Source organism: Peromyscus eremicus, chromosome 9 (genome assembly GCF_949786415.1).
Source record: "Peromyscus eremicus chromosome 9, PerEre_H2_v1, whole genome shotgun sequence".
Classification (NCBI taxonomy): Eukaryota; Metazoa; Chordata; class Mammalia; order Rodentia; family Cricetidae; genus Peromyscus; species Peromyscus eremicus.
In genome coordinates this window covers 54,629,605-54,654,764 of record NC_081425.1, presented here as the reverse complement: position 1 = coordinate 54,654,764, position 25,160 = coordinate 54,629,605, and the positions used below count along the sequence as shown (strand labels likewise).

Here is a 25,160-nt window from a genome sequence, read left to right as displayed (position 1 = left end):
CATTTTTTAAGAGGGAGAGGCCAGGGCTGGTGAAGGTCAAGTGGCTGCAATCCTTGACAAATTTCCCAAGGTGGCCAATGGCGGCGGGAGCCGCTCCTTGCCCTTTGACCCGGGGCTGGATGCGGGTTGTTCAAGGCCTGCTTCTCTCATTTGGGAGGGTGGGGGGGAGGGTGTACCAAAAAGTACAAGAATGAAGGGTTTCTGTATTTTAGGAGCAAGGCAATGAGAAGACCAACAACGGTACCCATTACAAGTTACAGCTCCTGTACAGCAACGGTAAGTGGCTTCCTCGCCAGGCACTCAGTCAACAAGCAGCCAGGTGGTAGCGGCCATCTACCGCCTACTGTACCCAGGGAGATAGTAGACTAGTGAGGGCAGGGCTTGGGTGGGGGTGGAGATTGAGCGCTGTCCTCCTCCAGGTCAGCTCCATCAAGGGGTCTGTGGCCTGATGGACTGACTTGCTGGATCAGACTCCAGGGCTGGGAAGGGGTTGGGGTGGGAGAGCGTTCCTGATATTCGTGCCCACACACCACCATCTCTCTCCTTCCCTGCAGGAGTCCGCACAGAACAGGACCTCTATGTCAGGCTCATCGACTCAGTCACTAAGCAGGTGAGCCCTGGAGGCAGGTTGCCTTTGGTTCCCTGCTCCCTGCGTGGGTAGTCTGTGACTTTCTGCCTCTAAGCATGATTTACAGTGTCGGATTCACACTTCCCTTCACCTCAAGTCCACACTGGGAAACAAAACAAAACAAAATAAAAACAGAAACTATCCCCTCCCCCATTGCTCTGTTTTTAGTGCTATGGGAGAATGCTGGGGGTTGGGGGTGGTGGTAAATAAAGGGCTGAAGACAGCCAACGATTATTGAAGGTTCAATTTACTGGGGTATTCCTCTTTGCTAAGAACAAACTTCTATGTTAACCAGGCGAAGGCTCTGGTTCTGTGCTGGAGGGGCCGGGAGTGTCTCCTAACTGGCAGTGAGTGGGAACCGATTTTAGCACTTGTTCTAAAGTCTTTTCTCTGCCTCCACCTTGTCCATGTCTTCCTTTCCGACAGCCCATAGCCTATGAGGGGCAGAATAAGAATCCAGAAATGTGCCGAGTTCTGTTGACGCATGAGGTGATGTGCAGGTAAGAGCTGCCTTTTCCCCCCCTGAGCTTGGCTGGAAAGCTGGGCGCTCCTGGGACTGCTTTACCAAAGGCACCTGGTTGATTTGTCCCTGGCTGGACCCATCTTAAAGAATGCTCCTTGTCTTTAAGGCTGTTGTTTTGGAGCATAGCCCTTTGGACTGGGAAAGGTATTCCAGAAGATGGATTCCATTCCCCTGGCTTCCCAGACTTTCTTCCTCGAGGTGGGAAGTCTCAGCTGCTGCCTAGGCATCAGGCCTGGCTCGGGGTTGAATTTGGGATGAAGGCTTCCCCCAGACTCTCTGTTTGCTCAGGGTAGATTTCCAAAAGTACCACTTGTGGAGTTAGTCGCTGAGCCCTAAACCCTGGCGTGATTCAGTCAAGGCAAGACACCACCAGAGGGCTGAGAGGCCAGATCCTAAGTCCTTCCTGGAGATGCTTGGGCTTTTTATCCCCTGCTGGTAAAGTCCCTTCTCCCATGACTGCGAGATTTCACATCAGTGCTATTTCTTCTGTCAAAAAGAAATCATAGGGCAGAAAAATCATTTGAGTGGGGTCACCAGTGGGTGCAAAGATAGCGAGAAGCCTATTCTTGCGACATCTGAGGTCCCAGGAAAGATGGAGTCAGAGGATCACACTGTGAAAAGTACAGTCTACTGGAGTTCTTGGCTTCCCTGACTGCCCTCAGGGCCCAATGCATTCTATTTTGAGCTCTACATATTGCCCTCTTTCTCCTACTTACACAGAAGAAAATTGGTGGTGATGGGGGTGGTGGGGAATTCATCCTTACATTCTGTCTTTCAAATAATGTTTTTGGAGTGCTCAGTGCGTGCTGTCTAGTGGTCAGGGCATTAATGAGCCTATCATAAACGGGGAAGGGCATACAAAGGAGACTCTGGGAAGAAGTCCTTTCAGTACAGAATTTAAAGGCTGTTTTGTGCACACATCTCCCTCTTTCCAAAGCCTGACTGGAGGGCAAGAGCTTCTGTTCTTCCCCCAGCTCTGCTCTCAATTCGGTGACTGTCGTCCCCATTCCTGGTTCCTGACTTTGGCAGATAATTGCAGGCCATCTGATTTAGTAGGGACTGCTCCTTAGGAAGCTCTCTAAAGCCCTCCCTGCCCCCTTAATCCAGCCAGTTAGAAATCATAACAATCAGACATGTTTGTTTAGGTTGTGGCCAAGTATTAGAAAAGCAAATTCACCAAGAGGCAAAGTTGAGGCCTGGCCATGGCCTCAACAGAAAGGCAATGAAGTGCCACAGCCTGGTCAATGGGGAGATACTTCATTACTTCAGAGCTCTTGACAGGTCTGGTCAGAAGGAAAACACTGTCCCTCCACAACGTACATGCCTGCAATCCCTAGACTACAGAGTCACAGTGCTTTGATTTGGTTGGCTAGTCAAAAGGAGGTCTCTTCTTGCTCTGTGCTTCTAAGTAACGTTGTTTGGAGACACAATCCTAAAAGACTAGAAAGGCCCCACGTAGCCCATTGTCTAATGAATTCTCCTTATCACTTTAAATAATAGTCACACACCCCATGCAGCCATATAGTTAAGGATGACATTTTTATTTTTTTCAGCCTAATCAAATCCTCCTCATTTTATGCTGTTTAAATAGCAGCATCAATTTTTAAAGCCTCTAGTTTAGTCTGCATTAGTAACACAATATAAAAATTTAATGTACTGTAACTTCTCTGCAGTGGAGAGCAGGGAAGATACACTCTGACTTTCTTTCCAAACTAGATTTTCAAACAAATATTAATTATGGGCGAATAAACAATCTGTTGGATGGGTTACTGTCTGCAGTGTGTGTGTGTGTATGTGGTGTGTCTGTGTGTGTGTGGTGTGTATGTGGTGTGTCTGTGTGTGTGGTGTGTGTGTATGTGTGTGTGGTGTGTATGTATGTGTGATGTGTGTGTGTGAGTGTGTGTGATGTGTGTGTGTGTGGTGTGTGTGTGAGTGTGATGTGTGTGGTGTGTGTGTGTGTGGTGTGTGTGTGTGGTGTGTGTGTGGTGTGTGTGTGTGTGTGTGTGTGTGTGTGTGTGTGTGTGTGTGTGTTGGGAGATGAGTGATAGGTGAGTCCATAGATAGGCACAGGGGAGCTTCTCACTAGTCAAAGGGACTGATTCTCCTGGAAGGGACCCATTCCTTGTTTATTTGAACAGTCAGTTACAGCTGTCAGTGACAGGGCATGAATGGGGTGCCCAGCTCTTCAGTGACTAATTAGTACACATACTTTTATTGCATGGTCTTGCCTGGCATACCTGGGTACTTCCGGGAATGGTTTGCTATTCTGTATTCATTGGTAAAAGGTTCATTAACTAACTGGTCTTTGGCTTTGGTGGTAGTGGTGGTGGTATTTGTGTGTGTGTCCGCGGCATGCGTGTGTGCCTGCGTGTGTGTGTGTGTGTGTGTGTGTGTGTGTGTGTGTGTGTGTGTGACAAAACAAAGGGACAAAATTCATCTCTTTAGGAATAACTTTTTCTCTCCTCCCCAGTGGTCTCTGCTCTTCCCTGCCTTAGTTCATTTTGCCAATTATTAGCAAGGAGATATCTAGGTGTTATGTTGCTGCCAGCCACCCCTGTGCCCTCAATGCTCAGAGGGTTAAAAGATATTATAATTTGAACAGAAGTCGTCTCGAGGCCTACAGCTGGCTAATAACAGAGTTGTATTGAGCGTGAGCAAACCCCACAGCTGTGACTTTTCGCCACAAGGCGCAGGCTAGACAGGGCCCTAATCAGATGGGGCAGCCGGGCAGTGGGGCCAGTGTCTTTATCGGCCAGATGGCGTGAATTTGGACACTTTTGTTATGCAATTGCAGGGAGGAGTTGGGGAGAAGAAAACAAAACAAAAGCCACCATGCTGTGAGCTTATTTGAGTTTGAAATTAGAGACAGATTTTTTGAAAGTTGAGGGTTGAATTTTAAAAACGAGTTTGCAAAGGAAAAAGGACACATTAGCTGATCTTGGGCTGGAGTTTGGCTGACTAGACACCCTCTGACTGAGACCAGGGCACTTTTTTTTTCTTCCCCAGCCATCTTTTCATCCTTATTTCTTTCTTTCATTTTCCTCCTTTCCTGAAAAAAAAAAATTCAGGTAAGATTCAGGACTGTGATAAAAATTTCTCAGCCCCAACCTCTCAGCCCCAGCTCGTCTTACTTTTTCTTTTTCCTCCTTCAAAGATTTCATGGGAAGGAGGGGCCTGTGAGCAACTTGAGAGTGTTTCGCACCCCAAATAAATTGAAGACTAAACTAAACCAGGGACAGAGAGACAGCTTTCACTTTCACACATTGAGAAAAAAGAAACACGCCCCCCAACCCCAACCCTTAGGGAAGCTTTAACCTATTGAAGTTCAGTCTTCTCTTTAGTTATCTATTTATTAATTTATCTTTTTCATATTTTATAGTCATTGTTAGTTCAAAACAAAACATAAACATCTCTTCTCCGGAACTTCACACTGAGAGACCTGCCCCTAAGAGCCTTTGTACTAAAATGGGTGAACCTGAAGCCGGTCATTCAGGCCTTGTCTAGAGAGGAAAGAAAACCAGATCATGTCACCCGAGTGATTCAGGGACCCAGTTCCTGAGTGTCAGCTACCCACAGTGTTGGTGAACTGTGGTTCTACGTGTCCTGGGTTCATTGCTTCCTTGATCCTTGATTGTCAGGCACTCTAAGACTGACGAAAGCGCGCGCGCACACACACACACACACACACACACTGGAAAAGGAATTTATTTTAACTGAGAGCCCCAGAGAAATTTTAAGGAACATTCAAATGGGGCAATACAACCACTTGTTATTATGTTTATATTTTTACTATTGAAGTTCAGTAGCCCAGTGAATGTCTGTATCTTTTCTCTGCTATGTGTTAACATTAAGAGGTGCTATTCCTGTTAGAAATAAAGGATTAGCTCTCCAGTTTCTCTGCAGACCATTTCCTCCCCTCCATGGCTCCCTCATATTGTACCACCTTGGTACAAAGCTTACTTTTGGGGGGAGGGGCATTTTTTTTTCTTTTACTACAGCGGAAATCCCTGTGGAAGGCAGCTGAATTCGGCTGAGCAATTTTGCAAACTTACAGGCCTCTTCAGAATCATTCCCCCCAAAACTAAACAGATCGGCACATTCTGAGGGCATATGTGATTGTAATTAAATTGTACCAGTGCTGCACACATATTTGGGGCAAGGCCGACAAGCTGGTGATGTTAGGAGAGTCTAGCTTTGGAGGTTTTTAGGTAGGTAGTGTTTGTGGGGCTTTTGAAACTGTGGAGCTGTACGAAGTTGTTTTGCCTGACCAGCTAATGTTAACACATTGGCAGAAAGACTACTCCAGCTATGGAAAAGGTGGGAGCCAGAAACAGGGTGGGTAGGGAGTTGTGGGGAACACTAGGGCTTTGGTAGGCTGGAGTACAGCTGGCCAGGACTTTTTATTGGTGTTAATCTTGGGATGAATTGAAATTTTAAAAGTTAAGATCTAATATAACTTCAAAGGTCAAATATTATTTCAGAAAGTCCCAGTGGCAAAGACTGGCATTCAGGAAAATTGAGACAATTTTTAATATTTACTAATTTGATACATGTCTTAGAGCTGCATTGTGCCCATTTGAGGAGCAGGCATTAATGTCTCTCAAGGGCCTTTTGCACTCTGAGGGTACGGTTGCCCACTGATTAATCTATATATCTCTGGTAAGAGAGATACGTTGCAAAAGTTTATAAATGTTCACTTTTTAAAAAAAGGGGGGTGGCTGGAAAGATGGCTCATCAGTTAAGAACACTGGCTGCTCTCGAAGAGGACCAAGGTTCAGTTACTAGAGCCCATATAATATCTCAGAATCACCGATAACTTCAGTACAGGGGATCCAACAAACACCCTCGTCTGCTCTCTGTAAGCACTAGGCATGCATATGGTGCACATACATACATGCAGGCAAAACACTCATACACATAAAGTAGAGTAAATAAAATCTTTAAAAAAATGTCTTACCGAGCATAACAGCAAGAAATCCACTAATACAGCATTAATCTCAGCACTTGGGAGGCAGAGGCAGTCCCATCTATTAGTTTGAAGCTAGCCTGGTCTACAGAGTGAGTTCCAGGGCAGCCAGGGCTACACAGAGAAACCCTGTCTCGAAAAAAAAAAACAAAACAAAACAAATTCTTTTTCTGCCTCTGTTTTGCCTGTACATATGTCTGCCTATGATATGCATGCCTGGTGCCCTAGGTGGCTGTAGCAGAGCACTGATCCCCTGGATCTGAAGTTACAGACGTTGTGAGTCACTATGTGGTACTGGGAGTTGAACGTGGGGCCTCTAGAAGAGCAGTCAGGGCTTTGAACTGCTGAACCGTCTTTTCAGCCCCTACATTTGTTTGTTTGTGTTCAGTTCTGTGGAGGATCAGGAGGTGAATGGGCTGCAGAGTGTCCCTGAGCAGATCCCTGCCTGGGCTGGAGCACATTTTGAGATCCCTTGTTGCCACATGGGCTTCCTTCCTATTTCTCTTTGTACTATGATAATTTGCATGACTTCTTATTGCCTCACCCTCATCAGCTGAACCCTAGAAGCCGTTCTAAAGATAACCAACCCAACCGCTTTCTGGAGAAGGGAAGCAAAACTCAGAGGGATTCAAGTTAATGGACTGAGTTCCTGTAGTTAGTTAGTGATGGGTTAGACATCAGGCCTCTTATTCCTGGTCCAGCAGTTTCTCGGTGGCACTAGCCTGGGTCTGAGCTGCAGAAGAGTCATGGCATGGCACACTCACATGCAGATGGTTATTACGAACATGTGTTAGCTATCTCCAACTGGTTGGGACGGTCATGATTTTCTTACGAGCGATGTCAAGGCTACAAGCTAAGTGAACCATACTTGACAGTGAGCATTGAGAGTCCCTTGTCTGACGAACAGCGGTTGGGATTTGGGTACCATGTTGGCCTTCTCGTGTTTGGCTGATGAGTTTGAACAGACACTTTTGGACTTGTGTCCAAAAATCCAAGCCATTCGGATGGAGCCTTTCCTTGTTGTTGTGATTGCTCTGGGGGCCTGGCCCCTTCAGCATTTCTCTGTCTGTCTGTCTGTCTGTCTGTCTGTCTACCAGGCTCCCTGTACTTTACAGAGGGGATGCCTCGGGAGGCAGAGACTTTAGGACTGGGACTTGATGCACTCAAGTCCTATTTCTGTCCTGACAAAAATTTTTAGCTACCTCTCTCCAACTTGGTGTTTCATTTCCTCTCGATTTTAAAAATGTATAACATTCTTCTTTATGTACATTCATTTTTACAAAATGTATAAAATTTATTCATTTTAAAATGTGTAAATTCTCATCTTCTTCCTTCATCTTTGGAAAATGACAACAATGAGTGGGTAAATAAGTGCTTAGAGAGGACAGTTTTCCAGAGGAAGCTGGTAGGTCAATAAGGTTTACAATCACCCGGGCAGCTACTTTTGGTCTATTTTATACATTCTTGCACCCTTTCCATCTTTAACTATTTATTGGGATACAAAAGGCCTAAAATACACTTTCATAAAATCATCGTGCATCAGCCTGGGAGTGACCTCGTAGACCTTACAATCTAAACATCTGTGGTTAAGTTACAGATATGGCTCTCGGGAAAGCTGAGACCAGCCAGCTTCTAAGATAGAGAATCTGAATGAGTTTGGAGGCTCCAGATTTAGTTGTTGTTGTTGTTGTTGTTGTTGTTCTAATAACCAGAACACTGCCACAAAGTTTACTCTTGAGCAGTTTACGGTCTGGAGTCTACTGGGGGCATTTGGGGATGTTCTTATGCTGTGTGCTCACTGAACTTCTTCAGTCTGACACCGTCTCATCACGATGGTTTTACTTCCTTCCCTGTCTGCAGTCGATGCTGCGAGAAGAAGAGCTGTGGGAACCGGAATGAGACTCCGTCAGACCCCGTCATCATCGACAGGTAGGGGGCATGTAGTCTCTGCTGTTCAGTGTCTTTCCTTCACGAGTCTCAACTCTGGGGAGCGACCCTGGGGACTTTGCGGTCATCTTGGCTTTCGTGTTTTCTACAAGGCACGAAGCTCCGATAGCTAGGATGTAGAACTCGGGATCTTCCTTTTGGTTTTCTTTATTCACTTTTTTTTCTTTGATCTTTGGTGGTTAGAGCTGTGGTTTTGTTTTTGCAGCCCAGGTTGTGCTTACACTCGTGCCTTTCCGGCCTCAGCCTCCGAGGTGCCGGGGTGCAGGCTTGTGCTAGGACCTTCCTTTCATGTAGCTTCAAATCGCTGGCGGATTTATTTGCACAACTTCAGTCTCATAAGGTGTGTGAAAGACAAAGGAAGGCGAGGCCTCGGGCCTACCACTGCCCCTGTCTGGCAGGGTATGACCAAATCCTTTCTCCAGAGGAGCCGGTACACCCCAACCTCAATGTCATTTTTTTTATTAACCATGTTTGATGGCTGCTGCTGGACTTGAACCCCCTCATCTCAGGTAACCACATAGGGGCTCCTGACAAATTTGCTCTTACACTGAGAGTCCTTCCTGCCACACAGGACCACAGTCTGGGTTCTATGCTGTGTTCAGAGTGAGATAGATGATTCTCTGGGACAAGACGCTAATTCACTGAAATGCGATTTAGGCCTCCTCAGCTGTCTGTTTTTGTGATTGGAAACAGAACTTACAAACCAACGAAGAAATACCAAATTAACTTCCAGCAATCATGTAATTTTTTAAGAAACCCCATATTCCCATCCCTAATTTTTTCTCTTTCGTTAAAAAACGGGAAGAATTCCCTGTTGCTTCTTTCTCTGGGTTTTTGTGTTTCTAGCCAGGTCCTGAAATGGTTCAGAGAGACCTCCGTCTCCAAAGTTGTTATTCTAATATTCTAGTATATTCTCAGTGGGAAGGATGGAACCTCTGGCATTTTTCCCGGGAAAGTCAGCTTGCTTTCTGCATGGAGAGTATAACACAGCCACAGAGATGGAGGAGGTTGGACTGGTGATCCCGTCCTAGCTCTTGACCTTGGTCAATGCACTCAGCATCACTGTTCATCCATGGTAAAGAGATGGCTGTCAGGGGATGCTGCCTGCTGCTGTAGGCTGCAGGAGATGATGGAGATGCCTGGAAGAGGGCAATGAACACATGGGAAGTGTTTGTTGGGTGTGTGTGTGTGTGATAACTTTGTCATTTAAGGGTTTTTATTATTTTTTTTTTGAGTTTCTCTGGTATTTACAAAAGTGCAAACTTAAATATATATCATTGGAAGGACTCTCTGGGGCCATTTATCATCTTTGTTTTATAGAAAAAAACAGTAACAATGACAAAAACCAAAACGGAGCCCCAGAGTGGTGACATGCTGTGCACAGTTGGTGTGTCAGAATTGGTACCAGGATATAGGGGATTCTACTGTTAGGCTCCTGCTTCTCTCAGGGCAACAGTTGCATTCTCCAGGCATGTTCTCTGTTCTAACCAATGCATAGGGGCTGCTAATTACACAGAATGTCCTTTCTGTCCTACCCACAATGCCTTTGGGATCCTCTGGGAACTGGAAGCACATGCCAGTAGCCTTGATGCAAGTCTTGCCCTTTGGAGTGTGTACATAAGCTCACTGATCTTCATCTAGACTTTGTGGCATGGTATGGTGTGGGTTGTATGCGTGTGTGTGAGTGCATGTGTGTTCATGTCTGTGAGTGTGCCCCAGTGCTTGTGTGAGTTTGGAGGACAACCTCCGATAGTGGTCTTTGATTTCCACCTTGTTCACGATAGGGTCTGTTCTTATTCACTACTGTTTTCATTAGGCTGGCTGGGGGGCACTGGTATCACAGACATTTGTGCTACTGAGTCTGGCTTTTATGTGGGTTCTAGGTATCCAAACTCAAGTTGTCAGATTTGTACTGCAAACACTCTCCCCACTTTACCCTGCCCTAACTTTAGTACCTCTTTCAGGAATTTACCCAGCTTCATGACTGTCCTATCTCTTTTTGGGATAAATACCCTGTAAGCTAGTTTTAGAAATGTTTGCGGGGGGGGGGGGACAAAAAAAAAAAGAAATGTTTGCAAACCTCTAAGCGCTAACTGAGCCCTGCGTCTTACAAGCACACATCCCAGTGACTCTGAGCTTTGCAGTGGCTCTTACTTTAAAAAGTTCCTTATAAAATCTACTCATCAATAAAGCCAAACTCACTCTCAGAAATACATGTTAAAAGCACCAAAGAAAGCAGTCTTAAAAAACAAAAAAATCGTATGTTCCCGGCTGTGAGGATTTGTACACATGAGTGCAGTTCCCACAGAGGCCAGGAGAGGGCATTGGGGTGGCTAGACATGGATGCTGGAAACTGAACTCTGGTGCTCTGTGAGACCCCTATGAATTCTTCACCACTGAGCCGTCTCTGCAGCTCCCAGAATGCAATATTCTTGCCTCTGTGGAGACAAAGGATTTTCATATTAGGTGTCTTCATAGGTTGTGTTAGAATGATTTAAATTCCTCTAAGATGGTAGACATTGCGTCCTTACATATCACGGAGTTAAATATGACAGTGGCATTTGTTTTAGCCATCATATAAAGAGCCTGGTGAAGTTTCTGAGTCACCCGAAATATGTGTTACTTTCAAAACGTTGCACATGTACACGTGGAAACACACAAACAGAACAGTACTATAAACTGGTTAATGCCAGGTTTTGGGAGAACTGATTTTTATTATGTGTTTTTATTATGTATTTGTGCATTTTGCTTATTGTAAGGCTTTGGCTTCCTCCCCAGATCCTCATCTTCTTACTGCTCTCGAATACTTGTAGTTGTAACCTCATCGTCTTGCCTTCATTTTCAGAAGTGAGAAGACGTGTGGTCAGGCTTCCATTTGTTGGGTGGGAAGGCGGAGCTTGTATCGTCCAGCGGTTTGGTGGACCGGTGTATGTGGTCCTTGGGTTCAAGGTCTGCCAAGCTGAAGGTGTCGAATTCCCTTATCGAGCACCAAATGGGTGCAAAGTAGTTCATTTCAGATTTCCTCTGAGTGAACGTAGAAATCTCTCCTTTGCCCTTGTTCCTATACAGCCAGCTAATTATCTCATCCCCTTCTCACCCAGCCTCACCAGATGCAGTTAATTTACACCGTCTCTCCGTGAGTCTCCTCACAGCGTAGGCACACTCCCACTCCAGCTCAAGGGAAGACCATTCACTCCCTTGGATTTGTGAATGTTCATGGAGGGAGAGGCACGAGCACCATTCTTCAGCTTTTCACCCCTTCGCACGGATCCCTTTTGTTTTTTGCCTTATTGAACTCAAAACTGCAGGGAAAGATTATGAGTGCAGCCACGCTCCCTTCTTTCTGAATCAAAGAGAGATAACGGAATGGCAGGCAAACAAAACCAAAACCAAAACAAAACAAAACAAAAAAACAGTCATCTTAGATATGTCCTCGACATCATCAATGGCCAATTAGAGCCTTTGGTCAGGATGAGGCAAACAGCATTCCTCCATGACACCAGGGACTCCGGGCTGTAACAAAACAACCAGATTTCCCAAGGAGCTCTTGTGATCACATTTCAGCAGCTACTCAGTTTCCAACAGGCTGCTCCAAATTAGAAAAGTAGCATTTGCCATTGTGTGGCTCCTTAACTGACAGTTAGCTTTCATAGTAGGAGAGCCCTTACTGGGAATTTAGTTTTCCATTTCTGAAGACTTAGCCCCAAACTTGGAGTTGTGCCCTGCTAAATGGCTCCCTACCTCGATTGCTCTAGAACCATACACCTATCTTCTGAGTGTGTGATTCATTTTTATTTTATGTGCATGAATGTTTTACCTACATGTATGTCTGTGCACAATGTGGTACAGTGCCTGAGAGGTCAGAAAAGGATGCTGGGTCCCCCTAACTGGAGTTACAGGTATTTGTCAGCCACCATGTGGGTGCTGGGAATCGAACCTGCGTCCTCTGGAAGAGAAGTTACTTCTTTTAACCACTTAGCCATCTCTCCAGTCCCACACATCTATTTCTTTTATTTCTTTTTTTGGTTTGTTTGTGTAACAGCCCTGGCTATCCTGGAACTCACTCTGTAAACCACGGTGGCCTTGAACTTATAGTCACCTGCCTCTGCCTCCCAAGTGCTGGGATTAAAGGCGCGCGCCACCACCGACTGGCTCTATTTTCTTATTCTTATTTGAGTCCTCAGCATGCTTTTGTGAAGTTTTGAGTAACCAGTTGTTCCTCCAAAAAAGCTAGGCCGACACCCAGGCCAGAAGAACTTGCAAGCATCTGCAGCAGTGAAAAAGTGTGTAAATGGAGGGCACCAGTTCATGCATTTTAGTGTAAAAATGCAAATTCTTCTCTGGGAAAACACAAAGCATGACAGATGTATTGCCCATTTTATGTTGCCTGCTCGACAGTGGTCTACTATGATGTGGGGTTGGAGGGAGTCCAGTCCGATACGGTGGAGAAGGAGTGGCATTGAGCAGCGCTGTGACAGCAGGGGCCAGTGAGTGTGGCGATATGTTGTGTACCTTAATAAACTTGCCTGAGGATCAGAGAAGCAGAGCATGAGCCACTGGTTCTTACCTCTACGAAATCCTCAGCCTAAAGAGAGTGAGTTCCTGTTTCCTCACGCCTTATATACCTTTCTCTGCCCTGCCATATTTACTTCCTGGGATTAAAGGCATGTGTATTTCCCAAGCAAAGGCATGAGATCTCAAGTGCTGGAATTAAAGGTGTGTGCCACCACTGCCTGGCTCTGTTTCTCTCCTATACTGGATCAATCTCTTGTAGCCCAGTGTAGCCTTGAACTCCACAGAGATCCAGACAATCTCTGTCTCCTAAGTGATAGTATTAAAGGCGTGTGCCACCACTGCCTGACCTCTGTGTCTAATCTAGTGTCTGGCTCTGTCCTCTGATCCTCAGGCAAGTTTATTAGGGAACACAATCTATCACCATAAGTGGGAGCTGCTTATTAGATGGCTTGGACCAGGAAGCAGAGAGACTTCAGCCCAAAGTGGCAGAATTTTAGCCCTTAAGCCTGCCCCTACATTAGACAGTTAGGCGCCATGACACAGGGAGGTTCAAAACAGCGCCATCATCTGGTGACCAAGTGTTCAAACATACAAGCCTGTGAGGGAACTTTGATGTTCAAACAATAGCAGTGATACGTAATCCTCTCTGTGGTCTTCAGCTATCTTTGGCTGCAAGGAACTGTCTGGTAAGTAGAAATAGCTTCCATTAGTGGTTCCTAGGAAAACTCTAACAGTCCTGTTGCCACTGACTGTGTTCTCTTTAGACTCTCTCTTCCATCTGGAAGTTTCTCTTGACTGTCTATTGACACTCTGGGGTTGGACATAACCTCATAGTTCACAGGAAGAAAAAAATTTAGAGACAGGCTCACTAGTGAAGGGTAATTGGATTGGAATGTTCTTCACCCTTCTACATTTCCACACCATGTTATCATCTACAAAGTTCATACTTGAGAACCTTGCAACTGTGCCCCCCCCCCACAGACACAAAACCAACAAAACAACAGAAACCAAACCTCACAATGCTTTGAGTAAGTTTATCACTTTGCACTGGGTTGTCTTCAGAGCTCTCATGGGGCATACGTGCAGGGTAGACACGTTTGTAAATCCACCCTTCAAAAGCTCCATAAAAAAATTGGATGGATGCAGAGGGCAAGACTTCTTTTTTTTTTTTTTTTTGAATCTTTGCAATTTTTATTTACTTATTGATTTACTTACTGTGTGAGTATGTACAAGCTTCAGTGTACGTGTGGCGGTCAGAGGACTACACGAAGGAGCTGGTTCTCTCCTTCCATCGTGTAGGTCCTGGCAATTGAACGCAGTTCATCAGTCTTGGCAGGAAAAACCATTCCCCTCCCGAGCCATATTGTTTGAATCTCTGTAGGAGGAGCCTCCTCATGTGTAACCAGGGAGGGTATGAAAAGAATATGTCCAACCCATTTCTCACGCACTAAACAGTGCCGTCTTGCCTGAGGGCACTCTTCTCAAGTGTTTCTGAGCTCCCCTGCTGCCCCACCCCCAGGAGTATTGATATGTTTTTCTATGTTTTATTTTTCAAGAAGCCACGTGAACAACAGAATGATTGTGATTCAAAAAGTTTTCTCAAATAATATCTGGAGTTTAATTGCCCACAAGGAGTTTTTGGGATATTTCCTTCCCTTTTTGTATGTTTGCTTAAACTGTAGTAAAATATATGTAACATGGAATTTACCATCTTTACCACGATGAAGATTGCACTTTAGTTAAGCACATTTTCATGCTCACTGTCACTGCTGTCCATCCATAGAGCACTGTCTAGTCCTCCGAAACTACAACTCTGTACCCATTAAATAACTCCCTATTTCTTCCTACCCTGAGCCCCTGGTACCCACCTGTCTACCTCCTGAATCACATATAATGGATTTGTGCATCCCTTGGTCTTCTGTGATTAGCTTGTTTCACTTAGCACAGTATTTTCAGGGTATCTCCACATTTCAGTGTGTGTGTGTGTGTGTGTGTGTGTGTGTGTGTGTGTGTGTCTGTGTATGTGCACTTGCACGAGTGTGTGTGTGTGTGTGTGTGATATGAGTGTACATGTACGTGGAGACCAGAAGTTGAAAGTATCTTCTTCCACCACTCTGCCTTATTTTTTTGAGATAGGGCTTCTCACTGGTGTGGAACTCACTGATCAGCTGGACTGGTTGGCCAGCAAGCCCTAGGGATCCTTCTATCTCTGCCTCCTAGTGCTGGGACCATAGGCACATGCTGCCTGCTGTAAGTGGCTTTTTACATGGGTTTTCGGGATCTGAACTCAGGTCCTCATTCCCTTACGGCAAGTATCCTATTGGCTGAGTCCCACAGTCCCTATGTATTTATTTTGAAATGAAGCTTTCTCCTTCTGTCATCTGGTAGGCATCCTTACCAGCAGCTGTCAGCTCTATTCCCCAGTTCCTAGAACAGCCACTTCCCATTTCTCCCTGCTTTGTAGACTACCTTCCTCCCTGGAACCTCGGCTTAGACTCATGGTCCTCTGGCTACCATTGCCTTTCCACTCTCTTGAGTGTGTCTCTTTCAGTTCAGAGTTTCTTGTGGGATAGAGGCTTTCAGAGGGTCACTGGGGGAGCAAAGCCCTAAGTGGTCTGCTCTGTGTGTTTGAGACTACATCCATCCTGGATGCAGGGAGCTATTTCCCTTACCAAATAAATCAATTTAATCCTATTAATCTTTTCCAGTTGGTGGCATAGACTCTGCTTGCCCCTTTATCACGGAGCTAGTGTTCTGGTCATTCTTGGACTTGAGCCCCAGATGAGACATCTGCAAAGCCCCTGAGGCCAGTGCTCAGGCTGTGACCACTCCCTCCTTTTCCCTGGAAAAGGGCATGTCAGTTAGCTTAGAATCAAATGATTCTAATCCAATAACTAATGTTTAGTTAATATTTAATTGGCACTCATCGTGTGCTGGTCATTATGCTAACCAATGTGTGGTAATTAAATAGCTTTAGTGGTTACTTAAAAAAAAATCTCGATTTTGTGCAAGGGTTGGGGCATCAATCTTAAGGAGTTGGGGAGTCATTTGGTTAAGGCCACCTCATGAGTTTCGGTGGTAAAATCAGATTTTACTCCATCAGGTAGTGATGGAGATAAAATAGTTTGGTACAGTAGAGGAAAAAATTGCCAGAATTCAGAGCCATTGAAAGCAGAAAGACTTGGAGCATGACAAGTAAGGACCCCTGATGGGAGCAGTGGAGCAGGAAGGAGGAGGGCTGGCAGGGGATGCTGGCCTCTGCAATGTGTTAGCTGAGACTGCGCGAGTCACGTGAGTCACGTTCACCTGTGAGACTTATGCTTAGATGTGGGGCTGTACCAGTCCTCATTGTGGCCACAGAGACCAGGAACTGGGCCCCTAATCATCTACGAACCATTTATATAAGGGTCCAGAGGCTGTGAGCTGACTCTCAGACTCAGTTTCCCTCTCTATAGAACGAAGGGCATTGTATTAGTAGGTTGCCGTCCGTCACCTTCCTTCTGAAGTCTAACTTCTTTGGTTATAGCTGTAAGTGCAGATGTATGTTTCGGGTGTGACAATCATTTGTGGTCACTAGTGATGCTTAGGAGGCACTGACCTCTTTGAAGACGCCCCATCTCCAGAGTGGGAGACCCAGCTAGTACTGTTGAGAGGCCACGAAAACCTGGCCTTGGACTACTTTTGGGGATGTATATATATATGTTTGCGTGTGTGTGTGTGTGTGTGTGTGTGTGTGTGTGTGTGTGTGTGTGTGAAAATTTTATACCTCAGGGAAGGTTTAGATTTTCTTAATTAAAAACCTCAACTATCTATTTGATTTGTGAATTCATCATTTTCTTATGTTTTCCAAGGAAACTTTTCGCTTTTTTCCCAACTCTTTGAAGAGCCACAGGTGGGAAAGGGGGCTCAGGAAGGGTGCTCTGCTGCCTGTGATGTAGAAAGAACGTCACCGTGGGTTGAGGAACTTCCTTGGGTAAACGACTTGAATCAAGGAAGAGGATGTGAACAAAGTTCCTTCTAGGAAGCAGTTCCTGGGATTGGGATATTGCTCAGCTGGGGGAGTGCTTGCCAGGCATGCATGAAGTCCTGGGTCAGTCCTCAGCATGGCGTAAGATAGTGTGGTGGCACACATCTCAGCATTTGGGAGGTGGAGGCAGGCGGATTAGAAATTCAAGGTCATCCTTGGCTACATAATAAGTTCAAGGCTAGCCCAGAGTACATAAGGCCCTGCCTCAAAAACAAAAACAAAGCAAAAAAATGAAATTTCTCCTCACTGTTAATGAGGTGGTTTTGGTTCTGTGATGACATAAACATACGGGTAGAGACTGAGCAGTGCCCACGATAAGTAGATGGCAGGTCATTTGTCATTTTCAGCTCTGTGACCTCCTGGTCCAGTACACCAGCCTTGAGTGTCTGCTCTCTTCTCCTTTGGATATTCTGTTTCCTCCTAGGCTATGTGCCCTAGGTTTTTTGGCCAAATTCAAATCCTGTCCCTTTGTGAAGACCTGATTCAGATTCTGCTTCCTTAGAGATATCAGTTTTTGTTACCAAAGTCTTTTCACTTGTCACATCTCAATTAGGAGATAGGGATTGTTTGTTATCTTTTAGCCTGTTTGTGTTTTGTTTTTTGTTCCTCTCTATAGTCTTATTCTTGGATATCAGATCCCATTTAAGACTCAGTTCCAGGATTGGCAAGATATTTGTTGGAGTTAATAGTACTGCCTCTCCCTTTGAGTTGTATTAAATACATGAAGGTATCCACATAGTATACGATTCGGGGTGTGTGTGTGTGTGTGTGTGTGTGTGTGTGAGAGAGAGAGAGAGAGAGAGAGAGAGAGAGAGAGAGAGAGGTGGGGGTTAGGCATTGAACCTAGAGCTCTCACACATGCTAGGAAAGTGCTTTGTTCTCACAGTCCTAAATGTTTTTTGTTTGTTTGTTTTGTTTTTTTAAAGCAAGGGGCTGGAGAGATAGCTCAGTGGTTATGAGCACTTCTTGCTCTTGCAGAGGATCAGGGTTTCGTTCCCAGCATGCACCTGGTGGTTCATAACCATTTGTAACTCTAGTTCCAGGGATCCAATGCCCTCTTTTGACCTCTATGGCTATATAATATGCATGTAGCACATCTACATACATGCAGGAAAGATACTCATACACATGAAAAAATACAAGTTAAAGAAGCCGTAGCAATTGTCATCCTGTTTCTCCTGATATGTCTATGCAGTGGTTTGGACATCAGAGGCATTCAGTTGATATTAGTAATTAATATTAATTAATTGATTTTTTTCACTGCTAAGCCTTGAGGAGTTTAGGTGACTGAGGAATTTGCTAGTTCATATAGGGACTTTCCTGTAACTGTAATCAGTTGACAGTGACCTAGAAATCTTACCCCCAGTGGTAGATAGATAAGAAAAAATGCCAAGAACATATGTCTGAGGTTATAAGGCAGAATGAATCCTTATTCGTTCAGGAAGCACTTACGAAGGGCATAGTGTGTCATGAACTTTGCTGTGTGCCCCGAGGAGGAAGACTGACCAGAAACAAAGCTCTTCCTTCAAGACTTTATTTGGACAGAAAGACAAAGGGCGCTCAGACATGTCATGATGCAGGAAGTGCTACACCAGAGACAGAGGTGAAAACCTCCAGAAGATGTGAAGGATGGAGGCGTTGGCCATTTTGGCAGGTGTGGGTGTGGTGACGGTTGTAACGGGCAGACCTGAGGTTGGAAGGACTGAGTGTGGGAAAGGAATTGTGGGAAGGAAAATACTTCCTGAATCCGCTCATGGGTTTAGAAGTGTATGGACATCGTGAAGGGAAGGGAAGTTTGCAGGACTATTTAAGATCAAATTTTTTTGGGGATTCGTATGTCCCCATGAAAGCATTGGGATGTAATTTTATTGAAAATAGAAGACATAAAGGATACTAAATAGTACAGTTGTAAGTTCAAATTAGTTTTTTGTTTTTTGAGACAGGGTTTTTCCGTGTAACCTCGGCTTTCCTGGAACTCCCTTTGTAGACCAGGCTGGCCTCAGACTCACAAAAATCCACCTGCCTCTGCCTTTGGAGGCCTGGGATCAAAGATGTGTGCTCCCTCACCCTGCCCCAGCTCAAATTAATATTTTAAAGAGAGAACTTGGAGAGTGGATTCGAAAATGGTGGACAGAAGAGGCACTCACCGTTAGAAAGTCAGCTGTGGTCGGTCACCCCAGTGCCGGTCACGGCAGGGGAAAGTCCATCTTTTTGCCTCTCCACACCCTCCTTCTCTCCCCTTCCCACCCCAAAGCTTTTCCTGATGCTGCCACTTGCCCCCGTGAGCACACATCCCCTTTGCTCACCCAGCTTCGATCCCTTGCAAAGCGCTGCTGTTGTGCCATCTGGCAATCTGTGAATTTTTTAGTAGCCTGGGTATTGGTGAGAAAGCAGAGACTCCAAGTCTAGCATTCAAACCATTTGTAAGTAATTCTTTAGACAATGGGAGGAGGCGCCAACCTGGTTCTCCATCAGGAGGCTTCTTTCCTTCCAAAGGCTTAATCTCCCCCATCAATTTCCAGTGAAATCTCTCCAGTCTGGCCCACTGGCTGCTTGGATTCATTCAGAACAGACAGTTTTTTTTTTTTTTTTTTTTTTTTTTTTTTTGCTTCAGATTCTTTTCTTATAAAATTCTATGATGTGATCAAATAGAAATGTTGTCAAGAAAGAGATGAGTCAGGATGAGTAAGAGAATAGGGCTCTGAAACTGGGCTGTGTGACCAAAAAGAAATCTGTGTTTGTTTCTAGAAAATGTGTCTCTTCTCCAACTTCTCTACCTGGCTAGCAACAGAAGTTGTGGACCTTGAAAGGATCATGATAAAGGTAGCTGGGAATAGAGCCCAGGAGTAGAGTGCTTGCTTAGCATGGGTAAGGCCTCAAGTTCAACAGTCCCTACCCCCACCCACCCCCATAAATTATGGCAAGATCATAGGCTTATATTTCAGGGAAACTTTTAGAACTTCTAGCCATTTTGCGTGTATGTGTGTGTGTGTGTGTGTGTGTGTGTGTGTGTCTTTGTGTATATCCGTGTTTGTCTGTATGAGTACATGCCTCATATGTGCAAGTAATTGTGGGGATCAGAAGAAGGTGTTGGAGTCCATGCAGCTGCCCAAGGTGGATACTAGGAATCAAATTCATGTCTCCTCCAAATGCAGAAAACGTTCGATGCTGAGCCATCTCTCTAGCCTGCCTTTATCTTTATATGTGGGTAAATGGGCCTGAGTAAGTTCTTTTGGGTCTATTTTTGACTCTGCCAAGAAACTAACAGGTCACATGGTTGGGAGATGAGACATACATAACAAGGAGATGAGAAACATGTTGTCTATGTGACTTCGGGACTTGAGGACCTACCCACGAGGACTTGAAAGACTGTGTTCACATTGATCAAAATCTTGTAGGAATTGTTCTTTGAGGTTTTGTTTCTTCATTGATCTGGAGCTAAAACTGGAGGCTCATTTCTCAGAAAGGAAGTTAGGGGATGAGAGCTTAATGTCTATGAGGTGGTTAGTTTTTATTTTTTTTTATTTTTTATTTTTTTATTTTTTTGTCAGCTTGACACAAGCTAGAGTCATCTGAGATGAGGGAACCTCAGCTAAAAAAATGCCTCTATGTAAGACTGGCAAGCCTATGGGGCATTTTCTTGATGAATGTAGGAGGGCTCAGCCCACTGTGGGCAGTTCCATCCTTACGCAGGTGATTGTGGGGTGTATAAGGACGCACAGAGGAGCAAGCCAATAAGCGACACTCCCCTATGGCTTCAGCTTCAATTCTTGCCTTGAGTTCTTACCCCGACTTTCCTCAGCGATGTGGTGCACCTTGAAAGTCCTAAGAAGAAATAAACCCTTTACTTCCCAAGTTGTTTTTGGTCATGGTCTTTATTACAGTGATGGAAATTCTAAGATAAGGTATTTGCATTCATCAGTTGAACGGCTGGACTCCTGGAAGGTGTTGTTCTAGACTCAAAATTTCTATCATAGGTACACTTTTATCTTTTCCCTCAAGATTACCAGGAAGGCAGAACTGGGGGCAGGGGGCACCCAGCAGCTTCTCCCTTATAACAAGACCTAGTGAGATAGAGATAAGGAATTCTTCATCCACAGATACAGTGGCAGGGATGGAGACATATGCAGGGAGGGTTCCACTGAATGCAGGCCGGTACTTCAAGGACAGCAGCTGTGTTTTAGGAGGCCCATATGATGCTGGGACCTTTTCAAAGGACAGCTCATGGGACAGTGGTGAGAGGAGGCTGGAACCACTCTAGCTTCCAATGCTCTCAGACCTGGTCCCTCCAGGAGAACCCTGAGATAGGTCTCTATGGAAACAAGGTGAGCTGCAGCTGCATGAATGCAGAGGGCTTTTCTCAGTTAATTCACAGGTGTACACGACTAATTTTAAGCCACATATTGGCACTGTCACCCCATATTTCAAGGGAGAAAACCCATCTATAGATGAGTAATTTCACAAGTCAGGTGACAAGTCAAAGACTCATCTGGATCTCCAGCTCCCAGGACAAAAGCTGAGGTGACCTGTGTAAGGAGGGGGACCAGGGAAGCAGTGAGCTCCTTCAGTTATCAAATTATAATCCTCGATTATAAAACTTCCAACTGGACTGGAGGGCCAGGGTGTGCACCACTTTCTAAGCATGCACCGCAGAGCAGAGTCAGCATAATAAAGGATATTCTACATAGCCAGTTTCTTCTATGTTCAAGAATATTGCTTCTATCCTAGGCAAAAAGCTTTTTCTTAGTTCAGAGTAACTAAGCATAGTTCGATAGATTTAAAACATGTGGGCTGAGGGCTTAAAGTGACAATTGGTCTTGCAGTAATGACCAGAGTAAACCCTGGCACCAGAACTGGTTTGAAGTCTCCTCTGCCATTCTTCCTTCTTTCTTTTCTTCCTTCCTTCCTTCCTTCCTTCCTTCCTTCCTTCCTTCCTTCCTTCCTTCCTTCCTTCCTTTCTTCCATTCATATTTTCTTACTCTCAAATAGACTTGCAGATAAAACTATAGGATGCCCAGGTAGATTTGACTATTCTGTTTTTTTTTTAAAGATTTATTTATTCATGTATTTTTATATACACACCAGAAGAAGGAATCTGATCCCATTACAGACGGCTGTGAGCCACCATGTGGTTGCTGGGAATTGAACTCAGGACCTCCGGAAGATCAGTCAAGTGCTCTTAACCACTGAGCCATCTCTCCAGCCCTAGATTTGACTGTTCTTTGAGTAGGATTTTTTTTTAAAAGTGTAAGTATATCTCAATCAGACTGAAATTTCAGATAAACAATGAGGATTTTTCTTCAGCGTAAGTCTGACTTACACAACATCCTTGGGAAAGACTTACCCGAAAAATAATCTATTTGTTGTTTATTTTTAATTCAACAATTAAGCAGGCATTGTAGATTTTATCCAGTAACTCTAACAGAATCCATTTTATCTGAAGACTAGGAAAGCCATGTATGATTCCACGTGTCTGTGGGGGAGGCAGGATGACACATGACTGGTCCCAGAGCCTCTGAAAATCTTTTAAGTGTTTTTTTTTCCTCCCTGTGTGTGACTAGCCACCTTCACCTTGTGTTTATATAGGAGTTGATTCACCCTCGGGTGATTTATTTAAAAGGGGAGAGACGACAGGATTCCAGTTTAGAAGTCCCTCGCCCCCTCCCCTCCCCCTCTCCCCTCTAACTCCTTTCCTCAGTTTCTTGTTCTGGGCAGACATGGTTCCTCCCCTGCCCCCACCTCCAGCCTCTTCCCTCCTTCCCTGTCACTTCTTGGTGCCTTGTCTCATGCTGTCTAGACCCTGTTTTATGGACTTGTCACCTTTCCTGGATTGCTTTTGTTTAGTCCCCTGTCTACTTGGCCAGCCGGCTGCGCATTCTGACTTCTCTAAAAGCCTTTGTTCCCCATTCCCTGGGTCCCCTTCTTCAGGGCTTCCCACATGTGGGATTGTTTAGGCTCCGGTGATAAACGGCACAGACTAAGAGGTAAGGACGCGCCACTCTTCCCTGCTCCGTCCCGGCTGACGTTTGAACAAGAGCCAGGCTTGACTTCTGTTTAATGCTCGGTCCACTTGACGGTCATCTAAGTCAGCCCAGAGAACTGGACACCTCGGAGCAGCCAGATGTTAAGTCACAGGAGGAGGAGTCGTCACCCTTTCCACCCAGCTCCAGATCATACAGTGAACTTGGAAAATCTGGCTGAGTGTTTGATGCCATGTAGCTTCAACCCATGCAGAAGAAGGGGTAGGTGGCAGATTTAAAACAAAACGAAACAAAAACCTCTGCTTCTCTGCAGCTCTGCCCTCATCTCCACCCCCCTCTTTTCCCTCTGTTCCCCTGTCCTCCTGCCTTCTGTTTTAGGATTTCTCTTGCTGTTTCTCCAACTGTGCCTCCTTTCTGGTGGCAGATGTAACCTTCAGTCCCACCCTGACAGTCAGCAATGTTTCTGTTAGGAGTTGGGCACGTGGCTCAGTGGTAGAGTGCTCGCTGAACTTGTATAGAATCCTGGGTTTGGTTCGCACGTAGTGCTGCATAAACCCGACATGATGGCAAGGCTTTCAGTCCCAGCACTGGAGAGGTAGAGACACGAAGATCAGGGGTTCAAGGTCCTAGTTAGCTGCATGACCAGTTTGAGACCAGCCTGAGCTATGTGAGACCCTGTCTCAAGATGAAAGGGCTGAAGATGCAGCTTAGTTGGTAGCACAGTTGCCTAGAGACACTTGTGTTAGCTACCTGCATCTTGATGCCTTTCCCCTACATCTTCCTTTTCTTCCTTCCATTCCCCCGTGAGGAATGAGTCGCTGGCTTCACTGGAGGAGTCCTGATTATGACTCCAGGGTGCTGACTTTCTTTTCCACTGGTGTCCATTGGGCTTGTAAATGGTATTGGATCAGTGAGCCCATAATGAGACCCCTAAACCTGAACAGTGGAGGTCTGTGGGGACCTTCTTGTTCATAAAGCTTTGTCCCTGGGGAGGGATAGAGTCATTAGGTGTGCACTGTGTTTAATATTTGGTCATGACAGGAAGCAATCATTTTCTATTTTTATGGTGGCCTTGGAGTTTTTTGTCTTAAAGCAATTGTCTAATTCCCATCAGTGAGACTGAGAGTAAATGAACTAGACAGTGAGGAAAGCCTTGTAGGGTTTTGGTTAGGGTAAACCTTCCTTCATGCCCTTCCTCTACCCCTGTGCCGTACCCACACTCTGATGACTGACACCTGCCTACCAACAGGGGCTCCATTCTTTTCAAAATTGATGCTGCCCTGGACACAGTTACTTCCCCATTTCTTGACACTTACCCCATTAAAGCAGGTATTCTGAAGTATGATATCCATTCTAACGATACCAGACTTAGGCCAGCATGAAAAACAAAGCCCCGAGTTGAGGCATGAGGCTTCCCCACCTCATAGAGATAGAGCTAACTTTGGGCTAGAAACTTCTAGAAGCTTGGGTGATGTAGAAAGCCTGGGTCCTTGAGGAACACAGGAGAAAGAGCAGACGGGGAGTTGCACAGAGCTGGCTGGAATGTGGAGGTACTGACAAGGCCATCTAGAAGTAGACTTAGCTGTTCTAGCCACATCTGTATGTTGACTGGAACCAACAGGTCACCCCAGAGGCCACAGGCCAACAAAACATTAAACTGAGTATGCTAGCCTGCTCTGGCAATAGGATTTGCAGTTTCATTGTGCCAAGATTCTCTGAAGTCAGTTCTAAGGCCAACAAGTGGCTGAGCACTCATTTTGCCTGAGACCTATACTGCCTGTTGAATACCTCAGTCTTTGCAGAATTCTCTCCCCATGTAGGGAACTTAAATGGGGCTTCTGAGACACACTTCTCGGGAAAGTCACCATTTACCATTTGTTTTGGATTTTGCCAGCTGAGCAAAACTGTCATGCCGGGGCTGTGGGGTTAACTCTCAGCTTTCAATCAAATGTGATGACCTTGGGAAGTGATACTGAGTGCTCCCTGGCATTTGATGTTGCCTGACTTGTTGCCTATTAGAGAGTTCCAGGGACACTTAGGAAACCTTGGCCTAGAGGCTGAAATCCCAGCTCAGGAAGTCTGGAGAAGGGTCTCTCCATGCTGACAGTCATGCATGCCTCTTCTCTGAGGGGCTGTAAGTCGAAGGATGACAACCCTTTCCAGTGTTTCTGCTTCTTCACCACGAACTCTTAATACATACCCGTGTGGTGACTCAAGTACAGTGAGTGTGGAAGGAGATGCTGCCTTTCTGTCAGGAGGACTAAAAAGAAAACGAGGTACGGGGTTTACCCACCGAGGTCCTCTTCAGTCTCTAAGCACACCGGAAGTACTTCAGACCACACTTCCTGCCTTTCCTCGCGGCGTTTTCTTCTCTTGGTTGGCTCTGTCTTCCTCTCTACTCTTTCCTACTTTTTTTTTCATTCCCATTCATCGTTATGTGGGGCTTTCCTGCCTCTACCGTCTGTCTTTCCCTCACGGAGTCACAGTGGACGTGTCTGAGAGCAGACGATGAACACGGTTAACCTCGCTTCGTTCTTCTATTCCTCTCAATGGTTCGTGTGTTTGCTCCTGTG

At 45.3% G+C, this 25,160-nt stretch overlaps 1 protein-coding gene across 1 annotated transcript in view; it reads left to right on the top strand.

The window, feature by feature from the left end:
* Positions 1–25,160, top strand: part of Ebf2 (EBF transcription factor 2) — a 197,871-nt gene that overhangs the window by 3,807 nt on the left and 168,904 nt on the right. Inside the window, exons 3-6 of the mRNA XM_059273420.1 lie at positions 213–276; positions 555–610; positions 1,055–1,128; positions 7,978–8,046. Of these exons, the coding sequence (XP_059129403.1) occupies positions 213–276; positions 555–610; positions 1,055–1,128; positions 7,978–8,046 (263 nt within the window). The remainder of the gene's footprint in view (positions 1–212; positions 277–554; positions 611–1,054; positions 1,129–7,977; positions 8,047–25,160) is intronic.